The 14,602-nt window shown below is 34.6% G+C and overlaps 1 protein-coding gene across 2 annotated transcripts in view; it reads left to right on the top strand.

The window, feature by feature from the left end:
* Nucleotides 1–14,602, top strand: part of CPNE8 (copine 8) — a 112,873-nt gene that overhangs the window by 74,932 nt on the left and 23,339 nt on the right. For both annotated transcript variants that reach the window (XM_067316036.1, XM_067316030.1), the window contains exons 12-13: nt 806–859; nt 3,957–4,018. In XM_067316036.1, coding sequence (XP_067172137.1) covers nt 806–859; nt 3,957–4,018 — 116 coding nt within the window. The remainder of the gene's footprint in view (nt 1–805; nt 860–3,956; nt 4,019–14,602) is intronic.

Below are 14,602 nucleotides of genomic sequence, written 5' to 3'. Positions count from 1 at the left end.
GAATGCATCTTTAATGTGTTTGTAATGAATCTGACTGAGACTTGCCTTGGAATGGATAGGTGTTCAGAAGAGAAATGATTTTTTTGTGTCAACAGTGGGAAAATTTGCAAAAATGAGTTCAAGACGTTCAAGAAAACTGTATAATGTTTCATAGTTCTCTGAAGATTCATGTATACTGGGAATGCATTGAGCCTCCACAATTCCTGTACACCAACCAGGTGGTGGTCTAGGCCATTTTCATCAAGTGACTTAACTAGTTTCCATTTTGGGGCAGTATGATCTGGGTCCTTCTTTCCTTGCAGTTGCTCTTCTGTCAGCCAGATGCTGTCACTGCACCAAATACAGAAACTAGTAGTAGAACAACTCTCCTGTTTCTCAAATAATACTAAGGAGAAGATGGAAACAAATAAACTGGAATGTAAATAGGTTCATTGCAAGACCAAGGAGTGATGACCCAGTACACTGGAACACTGGGGCAGAAAAATGCAGAATTTTGTGAAAATTTAGAGCAGTGTTTCACTGAGCACTCAAAATTTAATGAACACTCTTAACTTTGTTGCCTAAGTCCCCTATTTGTCAAATGTGAATAATAGCACTGGTTTACCTAGCCGAAACCATGAAGATAAATTCATTGTTTTGGAAATATGCATACATCCCAGCTTTGAGGTGCATGAGTAAACAGTGTGCTGAATATATTTAGAATCTACTGAAAATAGACTACTCGCTCCCTTGAAAGTATCTTAAGAACTATCTTTATGTTAAATCATAAATGATACTACTTTAATATTTTTATTTGTGTTTCTAGGTAATAAATCCAAAGAAAAAAGGAAAAAAGAAAAAGTATATTAATTCTGGAACAGTAAGTAAATATGTTTTATAATACTGGATGCTTTCCTTTTATCTTGAAACACAATGTAGCTGCCATAATTTAAGAGAGTTAGACTGGAACCTTCTTTGAAGAACACAACAGTAAACTGTTTACTGTAGTACCGCATTTCATCTTTCAGACTATTTTTATTTGAAGAAAGTGATAAAAGCTGTGATCCAAGTGTGATATTAAGTTACCAATGAGTTTCAAAATGAGCTCTACTGAAATTGCTGTCAAATTCTTTCAAAATTCAATTTTCTTTTTAAATTTAACTGCTGAGCTAGCATCACTAATAGTTGATAAGTCATGCCTCAACATGGTTAAACCATTAAGAGTCACCATTTTGTATTACCAGCAGGTTTTGGTAAATTTATGTTGAAAGTTGTGTTACTATAATTTGGAATGAGAGTTTATTGTTCTTTTATTCATATTCCATATTCTAATTAATTAATTAACTAATTAATTGCTAGCAATGCAAAGAATTCCTTTCAGAATTTTCTCAGCTTCCATGTTCTGGCATTCAAGACACCATATTATTTATGAAAAATGAAGATAAATGTTGAAGAATTGTGTCTAGGAAAGTCTAAAAAATTTTAGATATGATTTTTGAAAACACATCCAGCATAGGTTTTTTTCCGCATGAGCAGTTTCCCCGCAGTCAGCAGTGCTGCTTTCACTCTGATTTGCTGCCTTGAAGGAATGGTTTGTCATACCTGCATTCTTTTATAAGTTGGTTTATCGGTAGGAAAATGATCATGTATTTTTACTGTACCTTTGTTTTAAAATGAAAAAAATAGGCAGAAGCAGTTTGTCCATGGAAATTTACCATATAAGATCTTATTCATCAAGAAATCATGTTTTTTCTAATGTATTCCTTTTACTAGACTTCAGTGTGTTAGAATAAAGTTCTGTTTTGCTAAATCAGTGAGTTAGGAACTTATGAAAAAGTGATTATTTTAAGTCAATGCTGAAAGTTAATATACTTAAAATTGCCAGTATGAAATCAGGCTTAGGGTACAGAAGAGCAAAAAATATAATCACATGTATATATTTTCCTGTTAGTTTGGGTTTTAAATATATTAACACCTTCACAGGTATCTGTCTGCATTTGAAAGAATGTACTTTACTCATATCTGTGCTGACAAAAATAACTGTGTCTTGTTATCCCTTGTCTCAAATGGCAGTGAAATTTCTGATAAAGGGTTTGGTGACAGTAGTTTTATTTCCTCTACCATGCTCTCTACCATTGTTTCATAACTTCTTTTCTTATCTTGTCCTCTGTACCCCATTCCCCCTTCATCTTCACACCATCGATCACATTCATAACTCTACTTCCTCACTTCTATTTTGCCTTCAGGCTTCCTTTATGCTTCTGCAAATTGTCACTTTCCTATATGTCTGCCTGCAATGTACCTCTTACTTCTTTCTGTCATTCTTCACCCTAGATATTGTTTGTCCCACAGTTTTCTAAATTTCCAAGCCATGTACCAAGACCATCGCTCTCACTAATGGAAAATTGGCTTTTCAAAAATTTCAATGAAGTGGATATAGATCACTGACTACTATCTCACTACTGCTTTTAAGAACTACACAGACACAGTAACCATCTCAATTCATTATGACTTAGAGGGTCATATGAAATTCAGACAAACACTAAGCAGAAATGTTTCTGAAAACATGATGAGTTTCAAACAAAGTAGTGAAATTTGAAATTCACTGTGCAAAAATTGGAAGGTCACCAATTATTGTCTGTACGGAAATATATATTTCAATCACTTTGGATGTTGTCCATTTTGTTTTTTTACCTTTTTAAACTAGATTCACTCAAAACATTTGCCTAAATTAGTTAGGAACACGGTGACCTGTTGTAATAACTGATGAACCATTAAAATGACTGTGTCCAGTGGCAAAATTAATAGAAATTTCAGTCTTATATTCAAGACTGGTATTTATAGTCTGGTAGGACTTTGTTATGATCTTCCGTTCTCAACTAGAAAGTAGTTCTATGGCTTTAAACTTTGGAAGTCAGTTAGGATCACAGAGAACCTGGGACAAAGGAAGTAGGATAGAAGACAGAAATGCGACCTATAACCTCCTTCTCAATTCAAATTTGCATCATAGGAATATTTTGAAATTTTATTTTGTGCTGCTGTTGGAAGGCAAATCAAATTTTGTTTGCACTGACAAATATCCTTTCCCTTTTCACTCCTTGTATCTCTATCAGTGGATTTGCTTTGAGTAGTTGAGCAGTTTTCACTGAATGCCTGATGCACCTGATGCAATTCTGTTGGGAGAAACTTTCGTGTCACTTTTTAAATAAAAGTGACAAAATAAAAAAAAGTGAAAAATAAAAGAAAACAGTTTGGATTGAAGTCTCTGCTTTGTGAATGTTATGCAATATCTGAAGGTGTTAAATACTGGATCTTTACTTCAGTTTACGCTATTGTGACTCAAGCACTGGAAATGCTAGTAACACTTTAGACCGCTGCCTGTGTTTTGGACCCATATAATTTTTGAATGATAAAAGTTGGGAGTGAAGAAATTTCTTATCTTCACATTTTTGTATGTTATATTCCACTTCAAATATTTTTACGTATTACATATATATGTATAATTTACTAGATTTTTTTTTTGTTTTTGGCTTCCATCAACACTCAGTATTACTTTTAATATGTGATGAAAAAGGACATATAATAATTGTAAACGTGTTCTTTAAACAAAGTTAAATTACTCACAGAACAGACGAGTTATTGTCTGGCATCTAATATTAGTGTGTAGATGCAGTGTACAGCAACTAGCAGCCATGCCTGTGGTAACCTGCCCTGAAGTACTACCTTCTATCCCTTATCTTTCATTTAAAAAAAAAAAGAAAAGGTTAAAAAGAAATTCTGGTAGACTTCCAGACTTATCTCTTCCCTTTCAAAAACTGCTTATTGAGATTGTTTTGTACTTTTTATATCTTCTTTTTTCCTAATACTGTAGGAAATTACGAACTAACTATAGACCTCCAAAAACATTGTGCTTATGTCCCTGCTTGTTTGCCTGGGAAATGACAATTCATGTCTGACTCTCTTTTATTTGCTTTCAGGTAACATTGCTTTCCTTCCTAATTGAAACAGAAGTTTCATTCCTTGACTATATTAAAGGAGGGTATGTGATTGGCAACAACTTTTCTTGTTTTCATAATCTCAGTATAATTCACTAATAATTTGTGTATGTTCTATGTATATGGTGATGCTAAGTGATATCTGTAAGAGCTATATTGTTTTCACATCTTAGTTGCCATACCTTATTACATAAAAACTACAGATTGTTTTTAATGTAAGTTGGGTCATACGGTTTTTGAATACATTATGGAATGTCTTTTATAATGTTGGAATATGTGATAGTACAAAAATACTGAGGGAGGCTGAGTAATGACTTTTCATCAGCCAGTGAGAAATGGATTAGCTGAAAGGCAATTACCTATATACTATCAATATAGTAAAATCCTGTTTTATTTCTTCTGAATACACTAACTTTTGGTGTGTTTAATATTGGCATTTGTTTAAAATTGTCTCTGTTTAAAGTCATGTTTTTCTTACTAATTATGTCAAATTTATAACATCCACTTCTCATTTATCATCACTTTCCCAAAGGGAAAGTAGAGACAGAAGCATAAAATGGCTTATCCTAGAGCATGCCTGGAATGGGACAATCTCAGAAATTCCTGTTTTTTTTAACTTCACTACCAGAACAGAATTTTTCTCTAAATAGTTGGAAACAATTTTGATATAAGAGCTCTCAGGGTCTCTTAATATGGGGTTTTGAGGCAAACAGTCTGAATATTCTTTCTGTATTTATTTTAGGGCATTGATTACTTGTCAAGAAACAACTAACTTCTTTTGTGACAGGCTTCAGCTAGGCTTCAATTGAAATAAGTAGTCTGTGTTTTGTTTTGGCAGTAGTAATATAGGGCTTCATCTTTGTTCCCAGCTATGGTAATCCTACAAATTAAAATGTGCTTAAAGTTTATTCCTAATGTGTTTGCCATTGAAGTTCATTAAGTTAAAGTGATGCCACCAATCATAATTATGTTATCTGCAGAGAGATTATCAGTAAACTAGTTGGACAGCCATTATATTCAAAGTTTTGAAAGACCACAACCTGAAATTGCTCTCCATACTGAACTGATAACTTGTAGAAGGAACAGATCATTGATAAGATGTGCTTCTAATTGTTGACCTTACTCATAGGCTTCTGCAGACTGTAAATTCTTTTTCTCTCTCAGAGTTTAACAGCCTCTTTGATATATTTCAGTTCTCTCAAATAGTTTAATGTGGAAGTTAGAAAAACAAAATTCACTGCTGTTTTATCTCCATCCAAGAAGACAAATATTCTCAAAAAGAGTGAAGTCATAGTCTCTTATATATCTTAAAGCACAATGTCTTTTGGCTCATGAAGATTAAACCTTATGAGAGCATTTCATGTATAGCACTTAAAAATGGGAATGCTTGATTATGGCCTTTAACATGGATGTAGAGATGCTCTTTTTTAAATCCTTATTCTATATCTTTGGAGAAATTTATGATTTAACTTGATCATTTGGTCTATCTTTTGTGGCTGAACATATTCTCTCATTTGGATAGGATGCAGAGCCTCTGCAACATTTCAGATTTGACCGTTTGGTATTACAGTGTTTTATGGCATACAAGACTGAAGTCATTTCCTTTCTGGAAAATTCTAGTTCTTTGTGTAAAAGCAGTTCTAAAATTAAGAACCTAATAGAATATAATTGAAATCTTCTGCTGTTAAGTTAATCAGATATCTTCTGTTGCTGGCTGATGTCTGCCCCTGCCATTCCTGCCACCACTGGAGGGTTTTAAATTAATCATAGTAAAATGATTTTTACACATGCTGAAAAACAGTTGCTTCCCTTGCATGTCCTGTTACAGGTAGAGACCATCTATTTCTATATTCTGGAATGAATTGGAGGGTAGTTACTCTTTCCGGGCCCTCTTTGTAGGATGATTTTAGGTGTTACACTGAATTTTGTAGAAAGTAGTCTGTACTACAGTTGCTCTAGGAATCTGCAACAAAGTCATCCTTATATCCAAATTTGTCAGCTCCATCTTGGCTTTTTCTGTCCAGTCAGACGTATTAGAACCACTTTGTTTCCTTTAGAAGAGCCCTACCTCTTATGGGGCTTCTGTTTCTCAAGTGGGTTGAGGCTACCATATACCTCTATGAAGATTTGTGGTTTTGTGTCCATTCCTAGCTTCAGTGGTTATGGCTGACCTTCAGAATGAGTTTTATAGACCAATCATTCAGGGTCAGCACTGTGTCAGCGAGACACAGTAATAGAGGGAAGGAAGTGTGTTCCAGGATGCTTCTGGACCACAAACTATCAGGCTTTTCTAGAATTGCTATCCTTGTCTCCAGTTAACTGGAAACACTCAGTACTTCTTATCTCTTTGGATCCTACAGTTTCTCCACAAAGAGGATCTCATTGGATTGTTGACCATGTTAGAATTTGTTACAGTTTAGCGAAGGTAAAACTTCCTATATATAGGTCAGACATGCTGTTGAAGGCACTACTCTATCTGTAACATCTGAAGAATATTTTAACTCTGTATGCTATATAGAATTTTATCTGTGCATTTGCTTGACATGCTGTTCCTGAGGCAGCTATATTGCTGTGGGCAGGATTCTAGTGGCTTTTATGTTTCTGAGTTCATTTCCAATTATCAGTACAAGATTGTTGTGCACTGCTTTTAGTCAGTGTCAATGACAGATAGACAATTACTTGAGATAATGGAAGGATACTTGCAGCACTGAGGTTTTTCTGGTTGTATTTTTGTATGAACAGTCACAATCGATCTGTTATGGAACCCCTCTGATTTGGATAAGCGTTGATGTATTTTTAGTAGGGAATCCTTGAGGTTAAGAGGAATAGGGGTTGCATAGGATGCCCTGTTTTGACTGCTCACTCTGTTAAGGTTTCAGCCTCTTCTATTTCCCTTCTCATAAACATTCCTGCTGTGGACTTTGACAGAACCAGAAAATGGCCACCTATCCGTGTTTACCAAACCTTTACACAGAATGAAGTATATGCATACACAGATGCGTGAAGAAATGGTTTTACTTCTAGTGTAGTTGTTTATTCCTTAAAGTGTGTTGTACACATATGCCACAACCTGTTTTATTGCTCATTCATTCAAAATTCATCTCTACAATAATAATATGGAAAAGGAACTGAAGAATAAAATTTTATGTTTGAAGTTGGAATTACAAGAATAGGGTGGGTGCATATGTTATCTTTTTAAGGATGGGTTATCAAATTTCTGCCAGAGATGTTATAAGTTAATAAACCTAATTGTCTACCTTCTGTAAACAAATAATAAACAAAAAAATTGAATAAAAGTAATAATTTGTTATTCTTATTGGTATTTTGTATGCTTCTCTGTAAATGCAAATCAAAGAAGTCTTGTGATATTAATAATTACCACTTCTAAAGCTCTTTTCCTCTTCTTAAAAGAATACAGTATAATTTAGTAGGATGCTCTGTGTTTAAATGTATGATCGGTGATACTCATCATTTAATTATTTTATACAAAATCTTTTCTTAATTAGTGATTCATACAGTTATTTCTAAGTACATGACAGTGAAGATTGTAGAAGTACTTTGATAAAATGTTGCCTTTCCTTCTGCAACCTATACTTTTTTTTTTTCTTTGGAAACATGACCAGGAGACTGAGTCATTTTCTTGGCTTTTCTCTTCCTTCCATCATCTCTAATACTATTAAATATCCATTTCAGTCCAGTTGACAGGTTTTGGAGGAAGAAGGAGAGAAGATTTCCTCATTAATCAGTCTCTTTTCCCATCAAGTATGTGTTCAAAATTGTTTTTTTAGTTCCCTGTTTTTATTCCACTTAGTTGGGCAAGGGGAAGAAAACACTGATTCTGCAACAGACACAATATTGGCTTCTCTATCAATGGATGCTTATGCAATACTGCACATTCAGAACTTTCATTATAATTGATTTGAGATGTCTAGAACTAATACTGATTTAATGGAAAACTTGACAGCTTTAACTATGACAAATTTGGACTACAGTATTGATTTGAATTATGTTTTGAGTCTGCATCTGTTTAATTGGGATGTTCCTTTATAAGTATCATCAATATTACTGCTTTTTAAAGACTCTTGAAGAATGAAATAAAAGTTTGTCCTGTAGTTCTAATTTATTTTTACTACATAATGCTGGATTTTATAGCAGTATGGCAGGAAAGAAATGGATGTCTCTTTTGCATCTGAATATTACATCAGGTTACATTACTAGCTTGCGTTCTGCATTGCCCCTATATCTTGATGTTTAGTCACATATTTTGCCACATGGAACTTCACAAATTTAAAATAGGTATGTTGTACTAAAAATTAACATACATTTTAAAATTGGATTTCTTCTTCCATTTACCAGTTAATACATTCCTATCAAAACATTTCCAGATATGTCAGTAACCTTTGGAATGTAAGGGATGTTGCCTTGAAGAGGAATGCAACTGAAATTATCCTAGTTTACAGGAATGGCTGTGGCACAGTTAAAAATTCTGATAAAGTAGATAAGCTTATAGGCTGCTCTGTTTTGTCTGCAGAAGAGATCAGGAGCTGAGTAGCTGCAAGACTTAGAGGATAGGAACGGCACTTCCATGCAAAAGTTTCTAGCCTGCTTGACTTACTGGAATAGGGTGTGCTTCTGAGGTAAAACATTACTGCAGACTCAGTATATCGTGAAAATTCAGGAAATGAATCCTCTTTCAGCCCCAAAATATTAAGTCATCTCTTCTGTCTCAGATTAGTGGAAAATAAGAGTAAGTGTTTTCCTCCCATCATATTACAAGCCTTATCTTCTTCCAAGTTTTCAAAGATGAACACCCACAAAATGTTTGGATTCTAAGGATTCTGGGCATACACATTTAACTGAACTGTATTGAATCATTGATAGTCAAAATTGAAATTTAGAAGTCCTTTTATGACAACTATTTTGGTCCAGCCAGTACACTGTGATATGCAATGGCATGCGTATGTTCTGAGAAGACCTGGTGGGGGATACAGCTGTGAAGCAAGAGGAGCCATAGCAATGTATTTTGGAGGCTTAACTATGTATTTTATATCCTTGGAGAATAGCTAAGAGTAATGAGACTATATTAGGAAGAAGATTTTGTAGAGCTTTTATCAGGAAAATCTTCTTTAAGTTGATACTGCATTTGGCCAAGTAAACATCTGTTAAGGGGAAATTATGTAATTACTGTCACTTGGGACTTTTTAGAGTAAACAGCATGGGGAGGATACAGCCTCTTAGTACTGTTAGTTACTCCATTAGCTCAGTCATAGAACTTTGCACAGTAAGTGGTTCTAAAACCTTCCACTACTGCCCCCTGCTAACAAACCAGCTGACTGTCACTCTGAAGTCACAGGAGGAAATTCATGTTTCTTCCAATTTGCTGTTTAAAAAAGCTAAACATTGCAAATGTTATCAAGTCAAGTCAAAAGGTACATCCAGGCTTAGTTTATTCCCTTGTGTGTATTAATTCTGATAGGGTTCTCATTAAATGATTATAGTTTTTACTTTGCTGTCCTGAAGAAACAAACAAAATGGCTTCTCTGTGGTTTTGTAGTGAAGATTACTGTTATTTCTAAGATACTTTCCTCATTTCTAGTGGTAGTGTAGGGTACAATCAACTGTCCAGGTATAGAATATGTCACCTTTCTAAACCAACTAAATTCTGACAGAGTATTAGTGATCTATCCAGATCTGAGTCTGTAAGGTACATTTCTGAGCTTAGCTATTCTGAGCCCTTCCTTGGAACAAGACATTCAACAATTCAGCCTGCTGAGACAGATGTCAAATGTTTTAGTGGCTTTTATGCACAGCCTCATCACCTCACAACCTCACTGAGGTAGTGTGTGTCATGAGCTTCTAATTTAGCTCTTTGGGAAACTGTGTGGCTGGAAAAGCAGGAACACACACTTACCAAAAGAATTTGCTGATGAGAAAAACCTTACTCTTGAATAACCTCGGGGGTTAGAAATCTTAAAATAACAATATAAAAGTCTTGAGCCTTAGCCTCAAGTAGTTTGTTCCTTCCCCTTCTCTGTTCAATCCTACCTCTCTCCTTGCGGGACGCTGTGTCCTGTTAGTATTTTAGATTTGGCATTGTCTCCTTCTGCAGGTCCTTCAACACTCTGACAAAGTTTGGTTCACCATTCAGAGTGGTATCCCTTATTGTGCACACCTTTTTTAGTTATACATTCATGTAGAAAGCTAGAGTTCCTCCCTCAAATCAGGCTGGCTGTATAAAAAACCATTGTTCTAAGGGAATGGCCAAGTATGATAAACTGTAAAGAGCTACCTTGGCATGGACATCTTATAATAAAAAACAAAGTTCATAATAAAAAATAGAGTTCATAAATTGATCCATCTTTTCCATCACAGAAGTTTTGTTGTTACGGCAGTTAAGGTTCCTTAGAGAAATGATTTTGTCCATTGTCTGCCACAGTGTTCTGTGATGCTAGTCAAATCACGCAAACCAGACTTTTCAGAGGACATTACATTTTTCACTAACTAGATTTGAAATAGTACTGTATATTCTTTGACAATGGTCATGTAAACTGTATGCTTATGCAGAAAAAGTGATACATAAGGATATTTATGCTGAAAAAAATATGCAAAGTTAATAAAGATATTTTGCTTTTATTCCAGTGTTTCAATTCTACTTCTGTAAAATATACCTATAATGTCCCTTCACCTCACAAGAATGCTGTGAAAATAAATTCATTGTGAAGCAATACAGGGATACAGGTCATTAAAAAGTCTCTAGGGATATGAATAGTAGTATCATCAGAGTAGGATTTTGTTGGTGTGCAGAAAATAAAACAGGCTAATGACAGGATAAATGGAAATAATGTTGCCCATCCTAGATTTTGAGCAAGGATTTTCTCTTTTGCTGGGGAGGAGGGGCAGGTGGGTTTAGACTGTGTCTGATCATATTATTAATGACAGCCATGTGGATTGACAGGGGCTGATTCTGGAACTTAATAATTTCTGAGTACTTGACTCCTTATAGTCACTGCTGTTCTAGGCTTGTTTTTTTTTATTTGATGTCTATAATAGGTCAAACCTTTTTTTTGTTACCTTTTGTCCTTTCACATAATGCTGTGTTCCATAATTGAATAATGCTGTATCTCATTGTGCCTAAACAGAGTGTGGATTTACCATAAACTTCAGTATAGTTAGAATGACTTGTCTTCCACAGTTTGTAAATATGAAATTCTTGTCTTGTAAATTGGCATTTTCTTCAGTGTAGATTGTATACTTATGTCAGCTAAAATCTGAGCTACATTCTGCCACTAAGTTTGGGAAGATTCCCTAAGTGCTAGATAGTGTGTTTTGCATTTCCTTTTAGTGTGTTGCAGTTGCATTTTAAGATATTTAGAGAAATACGCAGGAATAATGATATAGCAGCCATATATTGCTGTGAAAAAGAATCTTTGTTTTTCAAGACCTTTTGGGTATAGGTGTATATCTCATTCCTCTTACATGTTTTGAGAACCTTTCTTTTTCTTGCAAATTTTCTTGTTCAGTCTTGTCTTTGGGTATGGTTCTTGCTTAATGACTATTCCATTTATTTTCTGGTATTCTACATATAGTTAAAAAAAAATCAGTTATTGTTTCTGTGTGATTTTGAGCACTTTTTGGAAAATGTTTTTTTTTTTTGCTATTACAGTAATTGTAAGTCCCTTCTAAGAGCATTCAACTGATCATTAAAAGAAAACACCTCAAGTTTCACTCACAATTTTCACATGAATAATTGTTGAGTTTTCCCCAGCATCATGTGAAACACAGTTCTGTATATTGTTTTGCTGAAGGTCTAATATAGATTTTATCTACCAGTCTACCTATTTTAACCTGCACTAACCATTAGGGCAGCTCTGCGTGTCCATCCTAAATAATCATTCCATTATGCTGATAGATGCATACTGCATTAGATAAGCACTAAGCTAAAATGACTTCTGTTAAAAGCAACCAGTTAAGCCATGCTTTTAAACAATGAGCATCTAAAGTAAAGCTTTGATTGTCTTTGTATGTTTTAAAATTTGGATCATTTAATCAGGCATCTAAGTATGTCTCAGACTTCAATTTTAGATGCTTTATAAAAAAATTTTGAGTTTCCTCATTCTTAAGTTGATGATTTTCAGCTACTATCCCATACACAAAATGTAGTAATCTGAGATCTTTAAAAAATACATTTTATTGTTGATGAAAGTTGATATGTCAATAATAATAACAGTAGCCTAATAAAGTTCAGTTGGTAGAACCTAAGAGTTAGTCTGTTAAAAAGAAACAAAACCTGTAGTAGAAATAAAAACAGAAGGACAGTGGACTGTCAGATTTATTTATTACTTCTAATCTGATTCCAGAATAACATTATTACCATGAAAACATTTCTTAAAATGTCATCCAAATTAATTTGCCAGTCATCCCACTTGACTTCCAGAATAGTGTGTTGTGGAAACATCAGATACAACAGCTTCTAAAATTAGCATTCCCGGGTTAGTTTTTTAGTTATGGCCAGTTAATTTTTTCAGTCCTGGTGAAGCAGTTGATATATTAATACCTTTTCATAATAACCTTTCACACAAAATGCATATGTTTGCAGTGGTATGGCTGCTTTTGAAAATCTTTTCCCCAGTAATTCTTATTTGAAAATGAATTGTTTGTTTTAGGTTTCCACACCCAGTTTTGTGGTCAAAGAAGATTCAATTACATTTCAATAATATTAACTACGAGAGTTGACCTTTATTTTTGTACCTTTTTCCAATTTATTATTCCTTTCCCTCCACAGGACACCAGTGCCTTATGTAACTGAGGCTTCTATGTCTCTTTTCCATGAGATCATATTCAGTGGGACATATTTCAGCTATATTATATATATGAAACATAATGGTCATTGAAAACATAGGGGGATTGCAGTGCAGTACTGTCTTAACAGAGTTTGTTATAGCTTTCCTGGTCCTCTGTAAGACATGAATGACATTCTCTGTGGTCATGAGTCCATAATACAAAGTGACAGTTGTATTAAGAGTGGGATCCAGTTGCCTGAACATAGACATTTAATGCCATTTTAGACTCCCAAAAGTTTTCATGATGTAGTAGGTATGTAGGGGGCCTAAAATAGCATGAGACAACTATGTTTAGGAAACTGAATTCTAGTCTATATACAATGATGTATAAATTATTGCAGTTAGTAATCGGTCAAGTTCTTACATGTTTTCTATAGCAGTATCTTAGGTATATACAGATGGAAATATAATTTCTAGAGATGCAGGCATCTGTCAGTTGTATTTCAAACCGTGATTTTGTCAAATTAGCACATGCTATAACATATGTCCTCTTTTGCTTGAGCAAAAGCCATAGTCCAGATTACAGTGGATTATAAATGGGAGAGGGAGTTTTTCTCATTTACCAGATGAATTGCTGTTATCTGGAGCAGTATACATTTGCAAAGTTGCCACAGTTGTCACTTTGAGGAATACTTCAGAAATTGATGCTGTTGGTCATCATCTTTAGTCACCTGAAGACTGACTTTGTTCTTTTTGCAATGGAGAGGTAGTTTGAATGTTTTTTGTTTACTTTTGTTAGCCATTTTCCTTTTTAATTCTTCTTTTTCTACTGTGTTTTCTCTTGTTTCTCTGTCTTGCATTCAGAATTTATTAAACTGTTTCTTCTTACCGTTGGATTAGAATAGCGCATCCAGGAAATGAGTTTACAAATAAGTGTTGCTGTTCGTATGTAAAGGAAAAATTGTTTGAGTTTTTCACAGTGACACATTCTTCAGCCCAGCTAAGTGAAGAATTTCTGTACTTGATGTACCTGGTATATACTGCTTGTAAGAGTCTGATTTTACTCTTAAAACATTGCACCACACCAAAGCACTTAAAATAAGTGTAAGGAGATTACAGCCCAAAAGCAATTTTGCCTAGGCCTGTCAGTAAGGACATCAAACATAAATCTAGAAATGGTAGTGTATGAGCCTTTGTTTGTTTGTTTGTTTTTCCTAACTCGTTCTTGTCTGAGGAAAACAACTTAACTGCACACTATAGTGATGTTGGTGGAAAACTGGTTGGCATGCACTTCTTAGGATCTTTATTCGTTACAACTAATTGCTAGTGCAGAAGGATATTGTGGTTATGGAGCTTCAGGGCCTGACATTCAAGTACAGGCCAAACAAAATCTGACTTGGCATGCCACGAAAAATCTTTTTGGTGAAATTGGATAAAACTTAGCAGAAGACTCATTTCATAAAGCTTAGGTCTCTGAACTTTTCAGAGACTGCAGCAGCTTTCACTGTTCTTCATTCAAGTCCATATTGAGGCCACAGCCTTTTTAGGCCTACTCCAGGCTGACAGTATTCCAAGGAACTGCATGACTCTTCCTGATACTTATAGGGGCTGTTTTTCTCCACTTTCTGGAGGCAGAGTCCACCCGTACCTAATTTAGCTGTTCTGTATTAGCCTTGGATAGTGTGATATAATGATGCTATGTGTTTTGTTTTGTTTTTTCATACACAGTTTTTATGAAATTAAATAGTATTTTCTCTAGACACTTCAGGTTACTTGAGTAGCAAATCCACTACTGCAAGACCAGGTGTCAGTTTGATGGTGATTTCATCTAAATGAACATGAGTTAAA

Source organism: Apteryx mantelli, chromosome 1 (genome assembly GCF_036417845.1).
Source record: "Apteryx mantelli isolate bAptMan1 chromosome 1, bAptMan1.hap1, whole genome shotgun sequence".
Classification (NCBI taxonomy): Eukaryota; Metazoa; Chordata; class Aves; order Apterygiformes; family Apterygidae; genus Apteryx; species Apteryx mantelli.
Note: the sequence above shows the minus strand (reverse complement) of the source record. Positions and strands in the feature narration are given on the sequence as shown.